This window comes from Eubalaena glacialis, chromosome 11, assembly GCF_028564815.1.
Source record: "Eubalaena glacialis isolate mEubGla1 chromosome 11, mEubGla1.1.hap2.+ XY, whole genome shotgun sequence".
NCBI lineage: Eukaryota > Metazoa > Chordata > Mammalia > Artiodactyla > Balaenidae > Eubalaena > Eubalaena glacialis.
This window is the reverse complement of record NC_083726.1, coordinates 20087707-20110375: the sequence shown is the minus strand read 5'-3', so window position 1 is coordinate 20110375 and position 22669 is coordinate 20087707. Positions and strand designations below refer to the sequence as shown.

At 36.3% G+C, this 22669-nt stretch overlaps 1 protein-coding gene across 1 annotated transcript in view; it reads right to left on the bottom strand.

Moving 5' to 3' along the window:
• Window positions 1-253: 253 nt before the first annotated feature.
• Window positions 254-22669, bottom strand: part of NUP37 (nucleoporin 37) — a 43002-nt gene continuing 20586 nt past the window's right edge. The window contains exons 6-10 of the mRNA XM_061205366.1: window positions 10607-10697; window positions 3994-4175; window positions 3460-3510; window positions 995-1088; window positions 254-517 (exon numbers count right to left, since the gene is read on the bottom strand). Of these exons, the coding sequence (XP_061061349.1) occupies window positions 404-517; window positions 995-1088; window positions 3460-3510; window positions 3994-4175; window positions 10607-10697 (532 nt within the window). The 3' untranslated portion in view covers window positions 254-403. The remainder of the gene's footprint in view (window positions 518-994; window positions 1089-3459; window positions 3511-3993; window positions 4176-10606; window positions 10698-22669) is intronic.

Genomic DNA, 22669 nt, shown 5'->3' with positions numbered 1-22669 from the left:
TACATTCAACCATTTCCAGAGTAACACTGAAAGGAGAGACCTTTTTTTCCTTTTGTAAATGTTTGTGTCTTTGAGAATTAGGAAAACAGTATGTATTTAAGGTATAGAAGATAGGATACACTTTGGAAAGTCCTGTGATAAAGTCAAAAGCATTATGTTTCCTTAATCATCTCTTTTCTAGAGCTGCTGAGTCAACTGTAGTCTTAAAGATGACTAAAAAAAAAAAAAATACACACGGAATAGAGTAGGAAAATAATTTTTCAAACCATCAACATTTTATTTAAAAAAAGCAATTGGAACATTTCTAGATCTTACAGTATATATTTGATACAAAAATAAGGAATTCTCCAAAATACGTACTAAAAATACAGTTTTATGGATCTAAGTACACAGAAAATTTATTTTACATTTCAGTCACCCAAAATAACAGCTTGTGGTCTCCTCCGATTGCACATAGTGGGAGACTTCTATGCCAGGAAAGGCCAGATCCAACGGCTACAGAACCAACGAGGATGGGCTATAGAATGTGTGAAGAATTAAAGAAGCTCAATACATTACCGACATTAATAAATAAAAACTACCCTTCAAAAATAAGAAATGCATTGAAAAATTGTCTTTTTTTTATAGTGGAAACAGAATTAAAAAATGTGCTCCCTCACAGGTGAAGTACACATTAGAAGGATACAAATAATCTATGAATAATTGGTGCAGTCCAGACGCTAACATTTTTGCAGTCTAAACCAACCAAGCAAGCAAAATTATTACATTTAAATGAAGAAGGAAATAGAAATAAAATGCTTCTTACATGAATATTGGCAAAAAGCCTGTTACCACTGGTGATTTAAACATCAAAAAATGCTTTCTTTCCAATTTAAGCAGGTAATAGATATTCATAAATGTTTTAGTTACACATTACAAATCTGGGGGGCTATAAGGAGAAAAGTAGAAAACACAAATTTAAAACCACATATGCCACCAAACATCTCCACATTACCTGAGGGTGTCCTAAATGATGAATTTGAAACTGGCTTGCCATTTTGCCAGGATAACCAGTGGTTGCAAACAAGTTTTCATTAATTGTGGACCACCTAAGAAAAGACGAAGGATGAAAATCAGTACAGAATCCTACAGACAACTATACGCTTTTCTAAGATTGGTTATTTCTTTTTATACAAAAATGATAATTTTATAACCCTAAATTTGATAATATGGCTTTACAATCAGACTGGGAATTCCAGGGAAGTTAGCTATAAATATCTTCTCATTCTGGGAATATTTATTAAGTGCTTACTTATCATGTGCCACTTTGTTAAATTACAAAGTTACACAAGGTTAGCAGTTCCTTTCTTTTTTTTAAAAAATTATTTATTTATTTATTTATTAATTTATTATTTATGGCTGTGTTGGGTCTTTGCCTCCGCGCGAGGGCTCTCCCCAGTTGCAGCAAGTGGGGGCCACTCCTCATCGCGGTGCGCGGGCCTCTCACTATCGCGGCCTCTCTTGTTGCGGAGCACAGGCTCCAGACGCGCAGGCTCAGCAATTGTGGCTCACGGGCCTAGTTACTCCGCGGCATGTGGGATCTTCCCAGACCAGGGCTCGAACCCGTGTCCCCTGCATTGGCAGGCAGACTCCCAACCACTGCACCACCAGGGAAGCCCAAGCAGTTCCTTTCTTATAACGAAAAAGCTGACAGTATGATAGGAGATACAAACAAGGAATCAGACAGATAGAAAATATTTCACAGTGCAATACATTAAAAAACCCCCATACATTTAATGTTCTTACTGACATTTGTTTTAAAATTAGTGATAAACTTATGAGTTTAAACTCCTTGGAATGATGTAAACACCTGGAATATATAGATGTTTAAATATTCAAGTATTAAGGCATCATAGATATTGGAATATAATGAATGATCAAGTGTTAATGGAGCTCCAGCAACAAGCCCAGCACTATAATAAGTGCAGTAGGGGAGGTACAAGGGGGAAAAAAAAAGATTCCTTGACAAAAAACAAACAAACAAAAAACCCGCTAAAGTCTAGTTATTATTTTAATGTGTGGCAGACATTATGTGTTGCTTGTCCAACAGCCAGCCATTCTGCCTTTTTTCTGTGCTAACTGAACCCCAAATATGTTCTGGCACAGTGTGTCTAACTCCAAGGGATAAGACACAACTGGTATAAGGCAAAGATAGCAACCCCCAATAAAAGGGGTGCTCCTTCGTCTCCTCTTATTTTGGACAATGTGGTATGAGGCTATGGTGCCTGGAACTCTGGCAGCCATCTTGTGATTGGGAAGCAAGAAGCCAAAGCCTGTCGTTGAGGCTGGCAGAGGGAAAGGTCTGAACTCTTAATGACATCAGTGAGCTACTAAACCAATCCTCAGACCGCCTCCTCCAGACTTAGGTACCACAGTTCGTTGATTTTCTTTTTAGCAACTGGAAGAAAAATGTTTAAAACTGAAGTATAGTTGATTTACAATATCGTGCTAGTTTCAGGGGTACAGCACGGTGATTCAGTTACAAATACATATATATATATATATATGTATTTCTTTCCCTTATAAGTTATTACAAAATATTGAGTATAGTTCTCTATGCTATATAGTAGGTCCTTGTTGGTTATCTATTTTATATATAGTACTGTGTATGTGTTAATCCCAAACTCCTAATTTATCCCTGCCCCACCCCCCTTTCCCCGTTGGTAACCATAAGTTTGTTTTCTATGTCTGTGAGTCTATAGTTTTGTTGATTTTAAAATGTGTATTTGCTCACATCTCTGAAATCAGGATGCATCTTATAATCTATGGCATTCTTACATTTAGTTGAATATATTTTTTTCTTAGGAATACATAAAATAATAGTGTCCCCACGTTCTACAATTTTATTGGGGGTATTTTAGATTTGATGAAATACAGCACATAATAAATGTTCTAGTGACTTTAGTCTCTGTTAGTAAATTTTCCTGAGGCCGAAAGCACCCTAATGACTACACTATACAATGCAGTATTACATAAAAATGAATGAAAAAGAACAAGTACATTAATTTACATGGAAAAAAGGTCACAGATATATAATATCCAGTGTGTTCTCATTTAAAGAACAATGTAGTTCATATGCATAAACGTGGGTCCACCTACATTTTACGTCTTTATCAGCACAAAAAATAAGAAAGCATGTGCTCCAAATTGTTGAGGTGGCATTGGTGGAGTGGCAACATTTTGTATTTTATAAAAATTTTCAAAGAAAATATTGGAAAACAATCTCTCACCCAGACCAAAAGACAAAAGCAAAGACTTAGTTAGGAAAGTAAAACATCCATTTATAAAAGAATCAGAGAAAAAGAAAAAAATCAGTGCAAAGGAGAGGACTGGGAAAGTATTCCAGGAGTTGGTGCAGCATGAGCAAAGTAACCAAATTCAGAAAATGAAATTATAACCCCAACAAAAATGGTACATTACCTGAATAAGCAGGCTCGATCCATGTGGACAGGTCTCTTATCTTGAGGGTAACTAAAAGATAATATTTTATGTTTTATGAATTACGTGTTGGTCTTAAGTAGAGGGACTTAAATCAAGGTTTAAAAAGTATTTTCTCTTTAAAGAACACAATGCCCAAGGTATGTAAACTGTGGCAATATTCCAAATAAGCACTGAATTAAAATAGCTGAAATATGATAAAGACATAAACATGATTTAGAACCATTGCAGAACACCATCATTCAACAAGGTCAGTGTTTTTTCTTCTTTTTTTAACATAAGTAAACACTGCTCAGATCAAAGATCTCCTCCTCTGCCATTTTTCTTTGTTATTCTCAAAGTAAATCTGTAAAAGCCATCTCTGTTACATAAAAGCCCATAGCTCTGGCCCTTCTACAGGAAAGACTTGTTTTTGCTCTATAGTGTGGCCCAGGTATACAAGAATGGGTCAATGGATCATACAGCAATAGTGACTGATTTTTGGGTAAGCAATAGAGAAATATACTAAGGAAGTACCTGGACCGAGTAATATCCCAAATTAACCAATCATTCCCTGCAACAGCTCCAACTTTGAAGGTGTTTTTTAAGCACCAGTGTGCTGACATTAATGGCATCTGTTCTGATTCAAGAGATAAAATAGCCTGTTGAGCCAAAAGATCATAAAACCGAATTGTTCCATTCTTCTCTGCAACCATCAACTGTAAGACAGAAAAATAAAGAAAATTCAACCACCTAATTTACTAACCACCTAATTTACTAAATCTGAGAAGGAGGCAGAGATTCAATGTCGTACATATAGTAAAACGTAAACATTTGCATATATTACAAATCGGAGATCAAATGCAAAGGAAATAAGACAAGCCTAGGTAAAAATCTCTATCAAATATTAAAAAATCTCATAGAAAACGGGCAAAAGACAGACATAAGAAAATTGGATACAATTTTAAATGATTATGTATGGTCACCAGGAAGAAGATATCAGCCTAAAGATTCATTCTGGGTAAATTATACATACACACACACACACGAGTTTATTCACAGTAGGTAAGGTTCTATAAAGTTGCTGCAAACACTGAATTAGTGGGTATCAAACCACTGATCCTAAAGGAAATTAAAGGGTTCAGTTCTATGAGTCTCTGATCACATTTTTGTCAACTGATCAATACATAATCTTGTGTGTTTCTGTTTAAAGACGTCTTATTTAATATATATTGATTCATTAACATAGAACTCACAAGCAGCAGCACTGTAACTCATGCCTGAACAAAGCTTACCTAACATGTATTGTCTCCATAAGGCATATCACAGCCTTCCTGCACTTAGAAACACTAGGTAGCTCTTTAGCAGTGTGCTTGGGGGCCATTTTACACAGTGAAAGAAACTGCCAACAAAGCATAAAAAGGTGGCACTAAATAGACTATGAATAGGATACTTGTTTACAATATGAGAGCTAAAACAAGAAGGCAGAGTACTGCCTTATTCAGCCTTAGCTGGGAATGTGCACATTAGCCAACTCAAATTTTTTGTTGCTCTGTGCATGTCTGTGACTGTCAAAGTGTGATGGTGTTGATTTTGGGGTTACAAATAAATTTTAGTGAGTAGGCAAATTTGCAAATGTGGAATCTGTGGATAATGAAGATCTACTGTATACACACACGTATATGTAAAACACTATGCTATGTTCAACAGAAGTCCACGGTAAAAGACACGATGCTGGATCTCAAGAAACTTTCCATCTAGAGAAGAGAATTATGAAAAAAAACTGATCATAATTTTAGGCAAAATACAGTGGGATGCAAAAGAAGTAGTGATTATTTAGAACATGGGTAGTCTTTAAAATTAGGGGATTCTTAAGAGAAAAGGTGTAATTTAAAACTATTCTCGGGACTTCCCTGGTGGTCCAGTGGTTAGGACTTCACCTTGCAATGCAGGGAGTGCAGGTTAGATCCCAGGTTGAGGAGCTAAGATCCCACATGCCTCGGGGCCAAAGAACCAATAGAAGAAACAGAAGCAATATTGTAACAAACTCAATAAGGACTTAAAAAAAAAATGGTCCACATCAAAAAATCTTTAAAAAAGTAAATAAAACTATTCTCAATAACAGGAAGTCAATGACAAATATACAACAAAAACAAGTGCAACATTGAGCTTTACATGCCGTGCCTTATTTAATCCTCATAACCACTATCTGAGGAAATTGCTATCATTAATCCCATTTTTCAGAAAGGAGACTGAGGTGCAGAGTGATTAAAGTAACTTGTTGAAGATCTCACCACTAGCCTGTGGCAGAGCCTGGATTTGAACTCAGGTCTGAACCCAGGTCTAACTACAGTGCACATGTTCCTTACTACAAGACTAGATTATCAAGATTGATAAGTGGTCTGGTGTGCTATGTATAGTCAAGGGTGGGGAAGGACGGGAAATGGGAGGAGACCAAGGAAGACTTACCTGGACCTAGTAAAAATACTTGAGACTTTGAGCCTGTCTATAAAAATCTTGAGAATTTCAGGTATAACTTATGAATGATGGAAGGGCCAAGTCTATCTGGCCCAGGACCTAAGCTAGGAGAGCCAATAAAGCACGGGGGGTTACGAGTGCAGCTTCTTCAGTCAGGCTACCTGGTTCCGCTCTCAGGAACTGTAAGACCTTGAGCACACGGGGCTAATACAGTATCTGCTTCATAGGGCTGTTGGGGAGGATGGTACCAGTTAATACAGTTGACCCTTGAACAAGGTGGGGAGAGCCTTAGGGCAACTGACCCTCTGCACTGCTGAAAATCTGTATATAACTTATAGCTGGCCCTCTGTATCTGCGGTTCCTCCCTATCCACGGTTCCTGCATCTGCAGTTTCAACCAACCAAAGATCATTTAGTACTGCAGTATTTACTACTGAAAAAAAATCTGTGTATAAGTGGATCTGTGTAGTTCAAATCCATGTTGTTCAAGGGTCAACTGTACATGTTAAAGCGCTTAGAACTGCTTTAGCACAGAGTAGGCACTCAAAAAACATTAGCTATTATAGTTTGAAGTCAGATTGAAAACTACTTTCTAGCAAAAAAAAATTATTTTGGTTATTTACTGTTTCTAAAACTGTGCTCAATGGTGACATTTTTTTGTTGTTGTTGTTGAAAGAGCAGATAGAGCAAAAAAGGTAATTTTTTAAGTTTAAGAATTGCTGGATCTAAAAACATTACAGGGGAATTCTTCTTGTAGGACTTTTCAGAGCCATAAATAGTAATTTGTACTGACTTTTCACAGGGGAAATATCTCAAATAGCAAGGAACACTGTAGTACTTGAATCAGACTGAGGTCAAATCTGTGACTGTGTGATCTAGGGCAAATTAATCTTTTGGTGCTTCAGTTTTCTTACCTACAAAATAGATAGAATAATGCTACCAACCTGAGAGTATTTGTGAAATTATATGAGAGAACTTACATGAAGTACTCAGCACAGCTCCTGGCACTGAGAAAGCATTCAACAAATGTTGATTGTTACACCTCATTTCATTTGGCAGCTCTAACCTCTTTTCTCTTAGGGTCAGAGAAAAGGATGTCCTCAGTCCAAACCCTCTGATCCCATGACATCCTAAATGCTTGCTTCTGTTATTACCACCTGATGAAATCCTAGCTCCAACTATGGTTTATTGGACTTAAGAGCTTCGCTTCTAGAGATCTTCTGACTTTTGTAACTTGATGATGATGATGATGATGATGATGATGATGACGATGATGATGATGGTGATGTATCGCCACGCACCTTGTAGGATCCCCAACCAGGGATCAAACCCAGGCCCTGGCAGTGAAAGTGCTGAGTCCTAACCACTGGACTGCCAGGGAATTCCCTATTAACTTTATTATTAAATGCTAGTGTTTGCTTTGTGCTTTCCACATTACATGGCTCTTTTGTGTACTTTATATCTCACAAGATTTTCATAAGAATTTTATGAGATAGGTGATCATGGACCCATCTCTCTTTCTTCTCTGGCTCCCTCATTTTCATCAAGACCAAGCATAACAGAACAAAAATTCTGGGCTTCATCTGATATGGCAGACCAATGAGAACCATTAGATTGTTTCAGTAGTAATAATAGTGTCAACAATGACAAGCAGCTGAAATTGACTGAGTGCTTATTATGTATCAGGTTTTCTTTTAAGGACTTTATAAGTGTTCACTCATTTAATCTTCATGAGCTTCCACTTTACAAGATGAGGAATTGAAGGCAGTGATTGAGAGAGGTATTGTAACCTGCCAGAGATCATATAGCTAGTAACTGGTGAAACTGGGATTTGACTCCGGGTAGTTAACTCAAGAGTCCATACCTTTAACTGCTACTCTGTGTTGCCTTTCTGTAATTTTAGGTTTTTGAGTTTAGTAGTGACACGATGAAACCGATATTTAAATATTAGTCTAACTGAAGTAGGCAAGAAGAATCAGATTGAAGAGCCAAAGATTTTAGAAACAAGGATTGGCAAGGATGACTTGTGAGAATAGAAAGGTGAGAATACACATTAATGACCAAGAGGAATGTACTGTAGTGACAGTGAAGAAAAACTTAAAAGACCTGGAAACATTTGCATATAGGAAAGGAAGATACCAAAGATGATTTCAGGATATTTGAGTTGATGTGATTTAGAGCAGGGATTTCCCAACATTCTGAAGTCATGGGAACAATAAAAAAAAAGGAGATGGGGTAGGGTGAAATTTCAGTGTTGTATAGAAGAATATAGAAATTAACTTAAAGCATACGGAAGAAAGGGATCTCAAATAACCATAAATTAAGATATAAGTTTTGGGACAGAGGTTATAATAAACATCCTCATTTCTCAACTAGGTCACAGTTTTTGGTTTTTTTTTTAGGTCACAGTTTTTAAAAAGTGGCCTATGATATTTATACATGGTAATATTAACATTTTGGTAGATTCCTTGATTATGCTTCAAGTAGACTCACTGCTACAGGGGAGGAATCTAGACATAAAATTTAGGACCTGGATTCAGAAATAAGATTTACTTACACATGGAAATAATCCCTATATGTGTAATATGAATAAATCAGAAAATTGCGCTCATGTACACATACAGAATATAATTCTACTGATAAAATATCCAACAGGCCTGAAACAAGTTTTCATGGAATCCCAGAGAACACACTTATGTAGTCTGGGGCATCTCAGCTCAGGATTATCTTGAAGGCTGTGAGCAGATCTGATTAAAACTTATGTCATCATTCTACTTAACAAGATTTTGATTCCAACACTTAAAATCTGTGTAACTGTATATACATGTTTTTCTTACTTACAAGTCAGTGTGTAACTCAATGACAAGGACTTTATTCATTCCTTTATCCTCTATTATAATAAAGGGTATAGTGTGGGTGAGAACTACCCCTTACAACAATTTACAAATACATGGTGAAAGAAGAGTTAGCAGTGGAGGAAGAAAAAGGGAATATACATGCATAGATGCTCAAGAGAACGAGAATAATGAAGTTTTAAAGACCAAGTGAGCAGGGTTTCAAGGCAGAAGTGATCAATAGTGTAAAAAGCTGCCTTGAGACTAAGAATGGAAGAAAAGCCCATTGGATTTGTTAAAAATATCACTGATGACTTTTGAGAGAGTAGAGGAGACTGAATAAGATTAAAGAGTTAGATCAAGGGATAGGGAAAGAGGAACTGAAGTTAAGAGGTGTGAGTGATGGGTTCAAATATTCAGAAATAAAAGGTGTGAAGAAGATAGACTAAAAAGGGGAAACAGAAGAACGTAACGGTTAAGAGCAAGACATATGGAGGAGGTTGCTTGGGTACACATGCCAATTTTTCCAGTTAGTAGCTGTGTGAACTTGGGCAAGTTACTTAACTTCTCTGAGCTTTGGTTTCCTTATCTGTAAAATGAAATCATCACAGTACCCATCTCATAAGGTTGCCATGTGGATTAAATGACCTAACTTAATATGAAATGCTGACAATGAGCCAAGCATATATAGGTACTATGTAAGTTTCTGCCATGATTAATCAAGGCTACCTTTTTGTGCAAGTGTGAGGACAGAAAAGAGTCATGGAGAAGTATGAAGACATTACAGGGCTATGAAAAGCAGGATGCCTAAGAACTAACATGAACAGACAACGGAAGGACTAACTTTAAGAAGATGAACGTGGCAACTTCTTAGATCCTAGGGAAGGATAAAATAGAGCAATGCCCAAGAGAAGATACTGGCAAATGAGAGAACTCTTGGTGAATGGCTCCTATCTTCTCAATGAAATTAAGTTAAGGTCAATTGATAATAACTCACAGTGTATTTTTGAATTTTAGAAAGCTTTACTATGAATAGGAATTGAATACCACTGCAGCTAGGTCAAATTTGCCTTAAGCCACTGATGCTTTCTGTTTACAAACTATGGCTTACGAGCATGGATTTAACTTTTTTTAAACAAATACTGCTTACTAGATAGTCTGGGCATTAGTTTTTAGATCATAACCTATCAGAGGGCATGAAAAGTGTACTCTGAATAAATGCCATTTATAGATGATGATTGTCAAATAAAAACTTAATTACAGAGAACTTTTAAGGTTCTAGATTAATCCAAATGCATTTGTGCTAATTAAGAGTCTCTGAGGGCTTCCCTGGTGGCGCAGTGGTTGAGAATCTGCCTGCCAATGCAGGGGACACGGGTTCGAGCCCTGGCCTGGGAAGATCCCACATGCCGCGGAGCAACTAGGCCCATGAGCCACAACTACTGAGCCTGTGCATCTGGAGCCTGTGCTCCGCAACAAGAGAGGCCGCAACAAGAGAGGCCGCGACAGTGAGAGGCCCGCGCACCGCGATGAAGAGTGGCCCCCGCTCGCCGCAACTAGAGAAAGCCCTCGCACAGAAACGAAGACCCAACACAGCCAAAAATAAATAAATAAATAAATACATTTTAAAAAAAAGAACTCTCAAAACTCAACAGTAAGAGAATAGCCCAATTAAAAAAAACATGTACAAAAAACCACATTTATTCCTTTAAAAAAAAAAAAAAAAAAGAGTCTCTGAGGTGGAAAAAGTCATTGATTTTTCTCCTCTATGTGTGCAAGTATTACACATGTATATGTCTTTTCAGCTAGATAGAAGAAAGCTAAGTTATAAATAATAACCTTAAAACTTTCCTCAGGATGCCAGCACACACTCATTCCAGGGGAACGAAGAAGAAAATGAGCTGTCTGTATTCCTTCCAAGTTCCAAATCCTAATAAAAGAATAGGAGTATAATGTTAAAGTTTTGATAATTACTAAAAAAATGAAATTTCCATAAATTTATTCAAAGCTATCAACTAGAGATTATAGGGTAGACATCTGTATTTAAAGCATATCCTTTAAAGAAAATTATAACAAAATTATAATTATTTTAGAAAATGTAAAAGTAGTATGAAGAATTTAAGTTTTACCACACTCAATAATAGAAAAACAGTCACATACATTTTCTCTCTAATTAATCTAGTACGGCAACACTAACACAGTAACCAAATTAAATTATTCATGAACTCTTTTATTTTGTGGACAGGATCTTGAAGTTTCTAGGTCACTAATCAGGTTGCATTCCAACTTCACCAGTCACTTCGATTAACAACAATTTCTACCAGGGGTGCTTAAAACATACATCTGTACCCCCCTCCCCTACCCCAATACTCCCATTTAAAAAATAGCATATAAAGAAGCTACTATGAAGTGATGTGAATTTAGGGAGATAGTAATTTCCCATAGTTGCTTATTCCTTCTGCCTTTGAGTTCCCATGCCAGGGGCTACTTCTTATCTTTTACCTTTTCTGATCTGGCTCACTTCCCCAATTCTTCTCAAAAGGGGCCTTGATTGCTAGCTACCAGATTAAAGGATAGAAGGGCTGAAGGAACAAGCACCTGGTTCCTCCTACTCTCCCTCTCCTCAATACTTACAAATCCAGAGTAACAACAACCAACCTACTCAAGTTCCGTCTCAATTTTTTTCCCATACCCAGAGTGGAGATCAACATTCAGAAGTCTCAGTAATGGCTCTGTTGTGAGAAGTCTTATTCCCCAACCAGACTGCTCATTTCTAGCTCACTCTTCACACTCAGCTATTGTTATATCTCACTGGTACAGAGTGTGGCACAGAGTTAGCGTGGCAGGAGACAGAAGGTGATGGGTGGCTGGCAAAGTGCCCACACAGTCTGGTCCTTAAGAACCGAATGCATTCATTAGAATGCCCTGGACTTTTTCTTCTAGGTTTTATAGTTCATATCTCATTAGGGACCATAAAACAATTTCAAGAAACTTAGAGAATGTGTTTTTAAAGTTGAGGCAAACTTTTATTTCAAAGAAAGAAGACATATTTATTGAACAATGCCACTACTATTCTGTGCCAAACCACATCATTTAAAAAATTTTTTCCTTTTTATAGAAATTACAGGATCTCCAATCTTGAAATATCCTCGTTACATATAAACTAACAAAAATATTTTTAGAAATGATTATCTACTTGATTAAATAATTTAGCAGCATACACTTTTCTCTTACCAAATCAATACTTTTATCTGTATTTACTATACCGGGAGACAATTACAATTTAATTGAAGAGGGGAATCACATTTACCATGGGTTTATTCAATTGTGTTTCACTTCCCACAATAAATAAGATTATTAGTTATGGCAACTGAATATTTCTTTCTTCTCTATTGCCTTTTACATAATAAAGTGCTGGGCTAGCACATATTTTACCACCATTGAAACAGCAGAAATTTGTCTTGCATATTCAGTGAATCCCATGAGAGAATGGTTTAAAGCCTCCATTCTTTTGATCTTATTCTAATATGTATTTGATTTTTGTTTGCTATTATAGTGAATAAATACATACAGAATATTTTCATGATTTTTTCCTTTTCAAATGAAGGAAACCAAAGAGATTAAAAAAAACATGGATAAAGATATTCTATAAAACAGGTCAATTAATGAAGTATATTCCTGTCCAATGAACCAAATTTTAGTCTAATTTTTAAACAGTACTTAACCTGCACAGAACCTGACGTATTTTTTGGGGGGAAAAAAAACCCAAAAGCAAACCACCAACAAAAACTGATTTAAAAATGAGAAGGGTAATCCAAATTACTTTCCAGGACTAGGATAAAATGATTTACAGCTTATAATTATATGCTTATTATATAATTCTCAGCAGTTGCATGATCCAAGTACTAAATATGCAAAATACAACAAATTGGGCTGAAATGAGTTATTATAACTAAATTAGCTACAGATGGTACACTTTAAGTTGTTAAGTCTTATTTCCCTTTTTGATAGATTCCATAATTAAGCTCTTCTTAAATCCTTTTGTGGAGCTCAACTTATTTTCCTGTGTCTTTACTGCATGTCTCATCTAGTTAATATTAGTTCCATCAGATGAAGTCACATTCCTCTTTTTTTGATACATTTTTTGCAGTATACCATATATAACAAAAATACACAAATCTGAAGCATACAGCTCAAAAAGAACGCACTTGAAGAAAGCACCCAAATTAAGATAGTATTTCCAGAACTCCAGAAGTCATCTGTGCTTCCTTCCCGTCCTATTTCCTTGCCTTCTCACAAAAAGTACCCACCATCCTGACTTCTAACACCATAGCTTACATCTGCTGGTTTGGAACATCATAAAGATGGAATCCTATGGAAAATACTATGGAATGTATTTTCTTGGTCTGGCATCTTTCTTTTTTAATATATTAAAAAAAATTTTTTTAAATTTATTTTTGGCTTTGTTGGGCCTTCGTTGCTGCATGCGGGCTTTCTCTAGTTGTGGCGAGCGGGGGCTACTCTTTGTTGCGGTGCGCGGGCTTCTCATTGTGGTGGCTTCTCTTGTTCCAGAGCACGGGCTCTAGGTGCGTGGGCTTCAGTAGTTGTGGCACGTGGGCTCAGCAGTTGTGGCGCACTGGCTTAGTTGCTCCACGGCATGTGGGATCTTCCCGCACCAGGGATTGAACCCATGTCCCCTGCATTGGCAGGTGGATTCTTAACCACTGCGCCACCAGGGAAGTCCCAGCATCTTTCACTCATCATTAAATCTTGTGAGATTTACCAACACTGTTGCATGTTGTATTTTGTTCACTCTCATTGCTGTACATAGTAGTCCATTAATTAAGTACACTGCCATGTATTTACCCATTCTACTGTTGACAGACATTTAGGTTGTTTCTAATTTATGGTCATTACCAATAATCCTGCTATAATCCTTCCTGTACCTGTCTTTTAGTGAATATAGACACTCACACACCATTCCCTCCCCTTACACAGACACATGCCCACATCTCCCCACCCTCTACCTCCACCTGCTGGGTACCTGCTAGGCGTGAAATTGCTGGATCATAGCTTACAGATATGTTCAACATTAGCAGGTATTGTGAAATAGGTTTCCAGACTGGCTGTACCTCATTTATCTTTTTTTTTTTCCCCATATTTCTTTTTAATCACCAACTGAAAAAGTCTAAACTTTCTTTGACAAATTTTCTGACAAAACAATCTTAAAAGCATCATTTGTCTTAATGGCAAAAGGCACAACTTTTCAGTTGGGCTTATTTGTAAGGCTGATTTCTCAAATCATCCCCCTTTTTTCTTGCATTTCAGTTATTTTCATGTATCTGTGTATGAAAAAATTTCCATCAGTTTTAAAATGTAGTGAACACAATGTATAGTAAAGACTCTCTTAATTGACCTCCTTCTGACAGACTCCTTTTTCTCTCCGCAGAACTGTCAAGAACAAGAAGGTTACTTTCTAATAGCTCACGTGTGCATTTGTTGTAGGCTTACCTCGAGGGAATATGGGTTTTTTGCTTAGTGAACTGCTGTTTGTAAGTGATGTAAACCCATGCTTATTAGTGTAATTACATAATTAATATTATATAAGCTGACAATATGAATGTGAAAGAGCTGTTTCAATGGAACTAAGTTGATGGCAACCAAATAAAGGTAAGTTTCTAAATGAAAAAAAAAAGCTCTTAAATTAGGTATGCATGACAGTTACAAAAACAAGTAAAATAAAAATCTAGATATATTTGAATTACGACTGCTTAGCACATGTTTTCACTGTAGACACTAGGTGTGGTTCAGGCAAAAAAGAGGTCTAATGCAAATCAATGGACTCATAACTTAAGAAAAACAACAAGCCTAGGTCTAATATCAAAAGACTGGCAAATTGGCAAATTTTCATAGATACATTATATATTAAAATAAGGTAGGTAGACACTCCTTTAAAATGATTTCCTGAGTTTGCTGACTTTTTCGTTAATCTAAGGAGCTACTGGTTTGGACCATGTCAGATAAGAGAGTTTCTACCGTAATAGGAAAAAAAATCATAAATTCACATTTTCATATTTCCAAATTTATTGCTAGTATATTTGTTTATAATAAATAAAATTACCTAAAAGTTAATTATAGCCACAGAAGCATACTTTTCAGGAAAATGGTATATCACAGAAAGAGAAAAGCTGTAAGGGTTTATAACCTTAACACATAATCAAACACATGGAAACATAACAGACCCTTTATAAAAAGTATAAAAATATAACATCAAATTAAACTACTTTGACCAAAACTCAGGAGCTATATAAAACATATATGTATACCTATTCAAATGTTTGCAAGGGAAATTTCAAAACTAAAGCTTTTAAGGTAAAGTTAATCTGCTGACATAAATAAAATGAGTTTTGATACAATTTGAATCCAAGTGTAACAGACACCTCCACCCCTCCCAACTCTGTGGTCTTAAGTAGAACTCTCAGATTTAGTTGTAAAATGTAGGGGTGAAGAGATATCCACATCTAAGATTATGAATTACATTTACCTTACTTTTGGTAGTTTATTGTTAAAATTATTGCCTTATTTCAGGCTGAGTGCTTTTCAACAGAACATTAAGTATTCTTAACCACATGGTATTTAAATGTAATTGTCCCATTTAATTAATGAAAAGGGCTCATAAATTGGGTGTTGGCATATATGGGATATCCTACATATTCTCAAGGGTCTTTTGCATTCACAATTAGTAGAGGGAGATGTTCCCTCTGAAAATTCAAAAGGAAATTTCCTGGGTAATACTAGTTCATTTATTTGTTCTTCATTTTTAATTGGCAGCTCATTGTCTGTTAAGGAGTTCATTGTAGAAGGAAATTTCTGCTACCAAATGTTTATGACAACACAGACAAAAGAAGGGATGGATGACATTAAATGACAACATCTGTATCCATTTGGCCCTCTTTAACTGGTAAAGCAAAAAATACAAACCACAATCTTTCTAAAAGATATGACTGGATCACATGAATCACTGTATTGATTAATTAAATATGAAAGCAAGAACAAAAGTAATACCTAGATGTAGTTATAAAGATGAGAAGGCACTTTACAATGTTACTGGGTGTAGGAAAGGGACCTCCAACATTCTTAGACAAGAAACATGTTTTTCACTGAATTTGTGATAGCAAAATGAAGATTCCCCCCGCCCCCCATTTCCTAGTAATTGATCACTAAGTAACTCATCATGCTATGGATAATTCAAAAGAGGGGAAAACATGGTATATTTCCTAAGTAAGTGAACACACAAATAGGAAGAAAGATGAAACAAATTACAAAATTATTTAGTGCTAAATATTTGGTTTTAAGTGCAAAAGGAGTTCAGAGGTAGGGAACCATATAATTGAATGCACAAATCGAGGGATTAGGTAGACAAATCTTGATAGGGATATGGTAGGTTACAGTGGTAAATAAACTGTCAGCTTGTGGCTTAGACTATAGAAAACTTTGATAGCTAGGCAAAAGCTTTAACAGTGGAGGTGACAAAATGGCATGACAGCATAAAATAAGAATTTTGCAAAGGGTACTTTCAGTATATGTATTTCAAATATATTCAGAAATAAGATTAGACTAATTCTGCTTTTTAAAAAAATACTTCATACTACTAAGCAAGTAGTAGTAATAATAAATGAAGTGGATTATTAGAAATTTTACTGATGAGAGTAAGAAGAATTATAAGGATGAAAAACAATTGCTTATGCCTACTATTTTATCCTTCAATAATTAAAAATTATGAGTCAAAAATAGAGTCAATAATCAAAGACTGTGTGTGTTTTGAAGGGGACAGGAAGTGGCCTGTTTCAAATATAACACTAATAAACCAACTATACCGTTCAAAAAACAATCTACTATTGTACATCTTCATGAAGGCTTGGAGGGGTTAAAAAAAAATCTTACAAGCTTACATGTTGTTCCTTCATTTTTCCTTAAAACTATAAACAAATGCAGCAGAAACTACCAATTTATCATCACAGAGGTGAGACTACCTGAGGCCACCCCAGAGGAGAACTGACATCTTATTCAACTTACATAGACAAACAGATTTTTGAAGGATAGGAATTGTGAGATATTTTGTCATATTTAAAAATAAACCTCAAACACGGGGAGGGAGAAGGCTAAGGTGGGACAAAGTGAGAGAGTGGCATGGACATATATATACTACCAAATGTAAAATAGTTAGCTAGTGGGAAGCAGCCACATAGCACAGGGAGATCAGTTCGGTGCTTTGTGTCCACGTAGAGGGGTGGGATAGGGAGGGTGGGAGGGAGACGCAAGAGGGAGGAGATATGGGGATATATGTTTATGTATAGCTGATTCACTTTGTTATACAGCAGAAACTAACACACCATTGTAAAGCAATTATACTCCAATAAAGATTAAAAAAAAAAACCCTCAATATTAAACTCTCAACTGCAAAGAAATACCATATGGTAGTTTTCAAAACAGATCGTATTTAGTTATTTCATCTTCAAGGAATTCAGAATAAAAGGACTTTTCCTTTAACTAGCATAAACCTTAACACAAACACCAGTAATACTACCCAGGAAATACTAACCTTTCATTATTTCCAAGAAAAATTTTGATATACTTGGCAACTGAAATTTGACTATATGCTATAAAGGAGGGAAGGTACTCTTTAACAGTTACATAAATGGACTTTCAAAATAAACCTGAAAAATGTTCATGGATATGATTCTCATTTATACAATTCACTTATTACAACCACACAATGGCTACATAAAGCAAGCTTAAGTTACTGCGATCAATGATACGGTAATACACTTTGAAGTACTGGTTTTATATTTCATCTACGAGAGCACATGAGAGAACAGAGTTAAATACTAGACAGTGGTATTACCAGTTCACGATCATATAAAATTTCAGAAAATTCTTTCATCATTTTATAACTTTTACTCTATTATAATCTTTCATTAACACACTATTTCATTGCCTTGAATTAAAGAAGATCTGCAAATGTGATCAAAAGGTTTTACTAGAATTTTTGGATGCTTCTTATAAAGACATTGAATCCTTATGTTTCATTCACTAGAGGTAAACTCAACACAAATTGTCTCTTTTATTTCACTCTTAAAGCTCTTATTAGAACTATGCAATGATTGATCTTGATTCAAAATGCTATAAAAAACTAGAGGGAATTTTAGAAGACAAGCAGAAAACTTTTTTTCTGGAATTATTTAACCATAACATTATAATGAATAATACAGATTCTTCTGATTTCACATTGTACCTGTAATTATTCAGGCATAGTTTAACTGCTCCTAAATGGAGACTGATCTCCCAAGGAATGCTTCATTGGCTTACCTTCAGAAGGCTCTCAGTCCCTTTCTTTCTCTGTTTCCCACACAAGGACTATTTTTATTTATTAAAAAAAAATTTTTTTTTTAATTTATTTTTTGTCTGCATTGGGTCTTCATTGCTGTGCGCAGGCTTTCTCTAGTTGTGGCGAGTGGGGGCTACTCTTCGTTGCGGTGCACGGGCTTCTCATTGCAGTGGCTTCTCTTGTTGCGGAGCACAGGCTCTAGGCACGTGGGTTCAGTAGTTGTGGCGCACGGGCTTAGTTAATCCGCAGCATGTGGGATCTTCCTGGACCAGGGATCGAACCTGTGTCTCCCGCATTGGCAGGTGGATTCTTAACCACTGCGCCACCAGGGACTATTTTTAAAAAGATCACTTACTTTGTGATCTCAACTTGGGGGGGGGGGTGTTGGGGGAGAACAGTCCGCCTTAACTATCGATCTTGAAGACTCAAATATACATGAGCAGAAGTGATATGGAAAGAACTCAGCTACCATGGGATACATATAAGATATTTGATAAACACTCTTTTTATCTTGTAATAATTTTTAAAAAATGACACTACTGAGTGAATATCGTATGTAATTTAGTATTCCCTTATCCAGTAATTTGGTTATATTTCTAAAAAAAAAAAGATCATTTTTTATTTCCCACCCTTTCTCCCATTCTTGTTAAAAATGATGACAGCTAGAACATGGCAACTACTAATATCCCAAGTTTCACAGACAAAGTGAATGGTACATTACATGCCTCTATTATTTTAGTCTTAAACTAAGAATTCCTTGGTTTCTAAAAGCCAATTTTCCTTCACCATAAATTTTATCTAATATTTTAAAAGATTATTAGGGAGGAGGAGGAGGAGGAGGAAATGGATTTAGTTCTGACATCCTTTGTAGTTACAGTGAGTACTGGGTCTTCTATTTCTTCTGTATCCCCCAAAGTACTAAATGTTGGCTATACTAAACGTGTTTAATAAATACTTGTTGGTCTGACTTGTTCTTACAGAACAGTACTGTTTTTAATATACAAGAACATCTGTTATTTGGCACTGACTGGGAATGAGATGTTCTGTATTAGTGAGTTTTTAAAATAATAAGCTTAACCCATTAAATACTTAAACACCATTTTTACCTTCTTTTGGAAGTAGGGGATAATAAATTTTTCTAAATATGCACTTATTTACCTCTCAAATACTGTAATGATTTTAACCTTCTTTGGATGATGCTGGGTCATAATTTGAAGTACTAGTATTTGTATTTTCCTGTGCATATATATGTGTATATATGGCATACCTGTATATGGTGGACTTGATGAGGGACCATAAAAGAAATGGTGTAGGGACTTCCCTGGTGGCGCAGTGGTTAAGAATCTGCCTGCCAATGCAGGGGACACGGGTTCAAATCCTGGTTGGGGAAGATCCCACATGCCGCAGAACAACTAAGCCCGTGCACCACAACTACTGAGCCCGTGTCCCACAACTACTGAAGCTCACGCGCCTAGAGCCCGTGCTGTGCAGTAAGAGAAGCCACTGCAATGAGAAGCTGGTGCACCGCAACGAAGTGTAGCCCCGCCTCGCCGCAACTAGAGAAAGCCCGCACACAGCAACGAAGACCCAACACAGCCAAAAATAAATAAATAAATTGAAAAAAAAAAAAAAGAAGAAAGAAATGGTGTAGCACATGAGGCCGAATGCCTAGCAATCCTATGATTTACTTGGGAATTTCTTTTCTTAAACACATCTCCTGTCAGATGCTTTGGTAATGGCATCTTTTTAATAAAGATGTGGTGACAGATACAGAATTTTATTCATTCCTTCACCCACTTACTCACTGAATACCTAACACAAGGGCTCTCTTCCTGTGCTGAGATGACTCTAAGGTAATAAAGCATGGCTGGCCTTGCAAAATACCTTATTAGTGAAAAGGCCAGAGCAGTCTAATCTAGGATAATTTTCCTCATCCTCTACAAAACTCCATTTCTCCTTACTCTTGTTCCTCATATGAAAACTGGGCTAATGACATATGAAGAAGGAACATGACATCTTCATTTCAGGAACTGGTACTAGAATGTTTTAGCAAAGGTATCTTTTAAAAAATTATGAATTCTTCACAAACAGAAGATAATACATCTGTAGACATGACACTAAGTATAATTCTATCAATTTTATTAAACCTGACATAATGTTTGATTTTGATCAGAACATACAGGTAATATGAACACCTGCTTTTTCAATAATATAAAAAGACTAAAACTTCTTGAATAAGAGAATCTACCAAATAAGGTTTTTGAGGATTAAATGAATTAATTCATATAAAACACTTAGAATAGGGCCTGGTCACTTACTATCTAAATCAACGATTCTCAGCAGGGGGGGATTCTAACACCTAGGGGACATTTTTGGTTATCCTAATGATTGGGGTGCTACAAGCATTTAGTGAAAGGTAACCAGGGATACTAGACATTCTACATGACTTTTGAATATCACAGTAAAATTTAGAAATACCTCAAAAGGTGGGGCCATTTCAAGATAGGAGATATGTTTTTTGCAATTTTGTTAGTACTCCATCCCCTGACATAACAGTGAATTATTTTGATACTATCCATATAAAAACTGGCTGATTTGCAAGAATGTTATCCTTCCTTATTTTTTCAACGTGATATCCTATAATTTGTCTTGTCATGTTATTTCTATTTTGATTAGCATTATTTCCATACTCTTTCACTTCCCATTGTAAAATTTTAAAAATTACTACTGACTTGAGTTTTTATTCTAATAACTAGTTTTGCCCAAGGCTATGACATTGCAAAACTCCAGATGGCACTATTTACATCGTACTCTGCAAACCATATCCCTGGAACTGTGTAACTTGGCAGCTTTGCCTCTCTGCCTTACAGTTTCCTGTTATCTTATTTTTCTGATACTCAAATTTATTCCTTGTAAAGAGTGACAAAGACTACACTTCACTATTTCTTCTTATGCAGTCGTATCTGAGCATATACACTGCGCTGTTATTCTATAACAATCTGTTTTTTATAGAAATGTGTAGTATAGTTAAAATACTATTTTATTTAAAATATTATTATTAGCATTTAACAGAAATGTAGTACAATTAAAATAATATTTTTTACAATTATATATTTTGATAGGTTATATTTTCCATGAGTTTCATTTAAGATTATATAGTAGACATTAGAAAATGTTTGTTTAAAAAGGGGGTTTTGGGACTGATAAAAAACCACTGAGTTAAATGAGAACTCAATTTTCTTATAAACTTGCAGAGATTATAGAATACTAAAACTAGATGGAGGACTTCCCTGGTAGCGCAGTGGTTGGGAATCCGCCTGCCAATGCAGGGGACATGGGTTCGAGCCCTGGTCCGGGAAGATCCCACATGCCGCGGAGCGGCTGGGCCCCTGCTCCACAACTATTGAATCCCGTGTGCCTAGAGCCTATGCTCCACAGCAGGGGAAGCCACCGCAATGAGAAGCCCACGCACTGCAGCGAAGAGTAGCCCCCATTCACCGCAACTAGAGAAAGCCTGTGCACAGCAACGAAGACCCAACCAGCCATAAATAAATAAAATAAATTTATTAAAACTAGATGGAATCTTAGATAAAAATGAAGTCATATTAGAGAATGCAGAGAAGTAATAAACATCTAAAATATTATTAGATACAAATACCATCTTCTCAGGATGAATTTGAAAATTGCCACTCAGGGGCTTCCCTGGTGGTGCAGTGGTTAAGAATCTGCCTACCAATGCAGGGGACATGGGTTTGAGCCCTGATCCGGGAAGATCCCACATGCCGGGGAGCAACTAAGCCCGTGTGTCACAACTACTGAGCCTCTGCTCTAGAGCCCGCGAGCCACAACTGCTGAGCCAGCGTGCTCTGCAACCACTGAAGCCCGCGCACCTAGAGCCCATGCTCTGCCACAAGAGAAGCCACTGCAATGAGAAGCCCACGCACCGCAATGAAGAGTAGCCCCCGCTCGCTGCAACTGGAGAAAGCCTCTGCGCAGCAAGGAAGACAACACAGCCAAAAAAAAAAAAAAAAAGACACTCAGGCAGAAGAGTGAGTGAATTAAGAGTGCAGGTACTAGAGCCACACTGCTTGATATTTGAGTTCCTCTCCTTAATAGCTATGTCCCTTTCCACAAATTATTAGCCTCTCTATGCCCTGCCTTCCCATCTTGTAAAACGAGGGTAAAAATTGAACCTATCTTGGAGTTGCTGTAAAAATCAAATAAATTTACATAGGTAAGGCACTTAGTGTTGGTTAGTATGCAGTAAGGCATTCCATAAAATATTTAGTAATATTTACTTATTAATACTGTAATTCATTTATAGAAAATAAAATACTTTTGTCAGTCTTAGAGAAGATTAAAATGGTTCTGAAATGATTATTCACAGGTTTAAAAACGTATCAGTGATTACCAAGTACCCAGCACAGTACCTGGCACATAGTAGACACTTGATATTTGCCGACTGAATGAACTAGTCTCTATATTAATTTATTCTCTATACATTCATTCTCTAT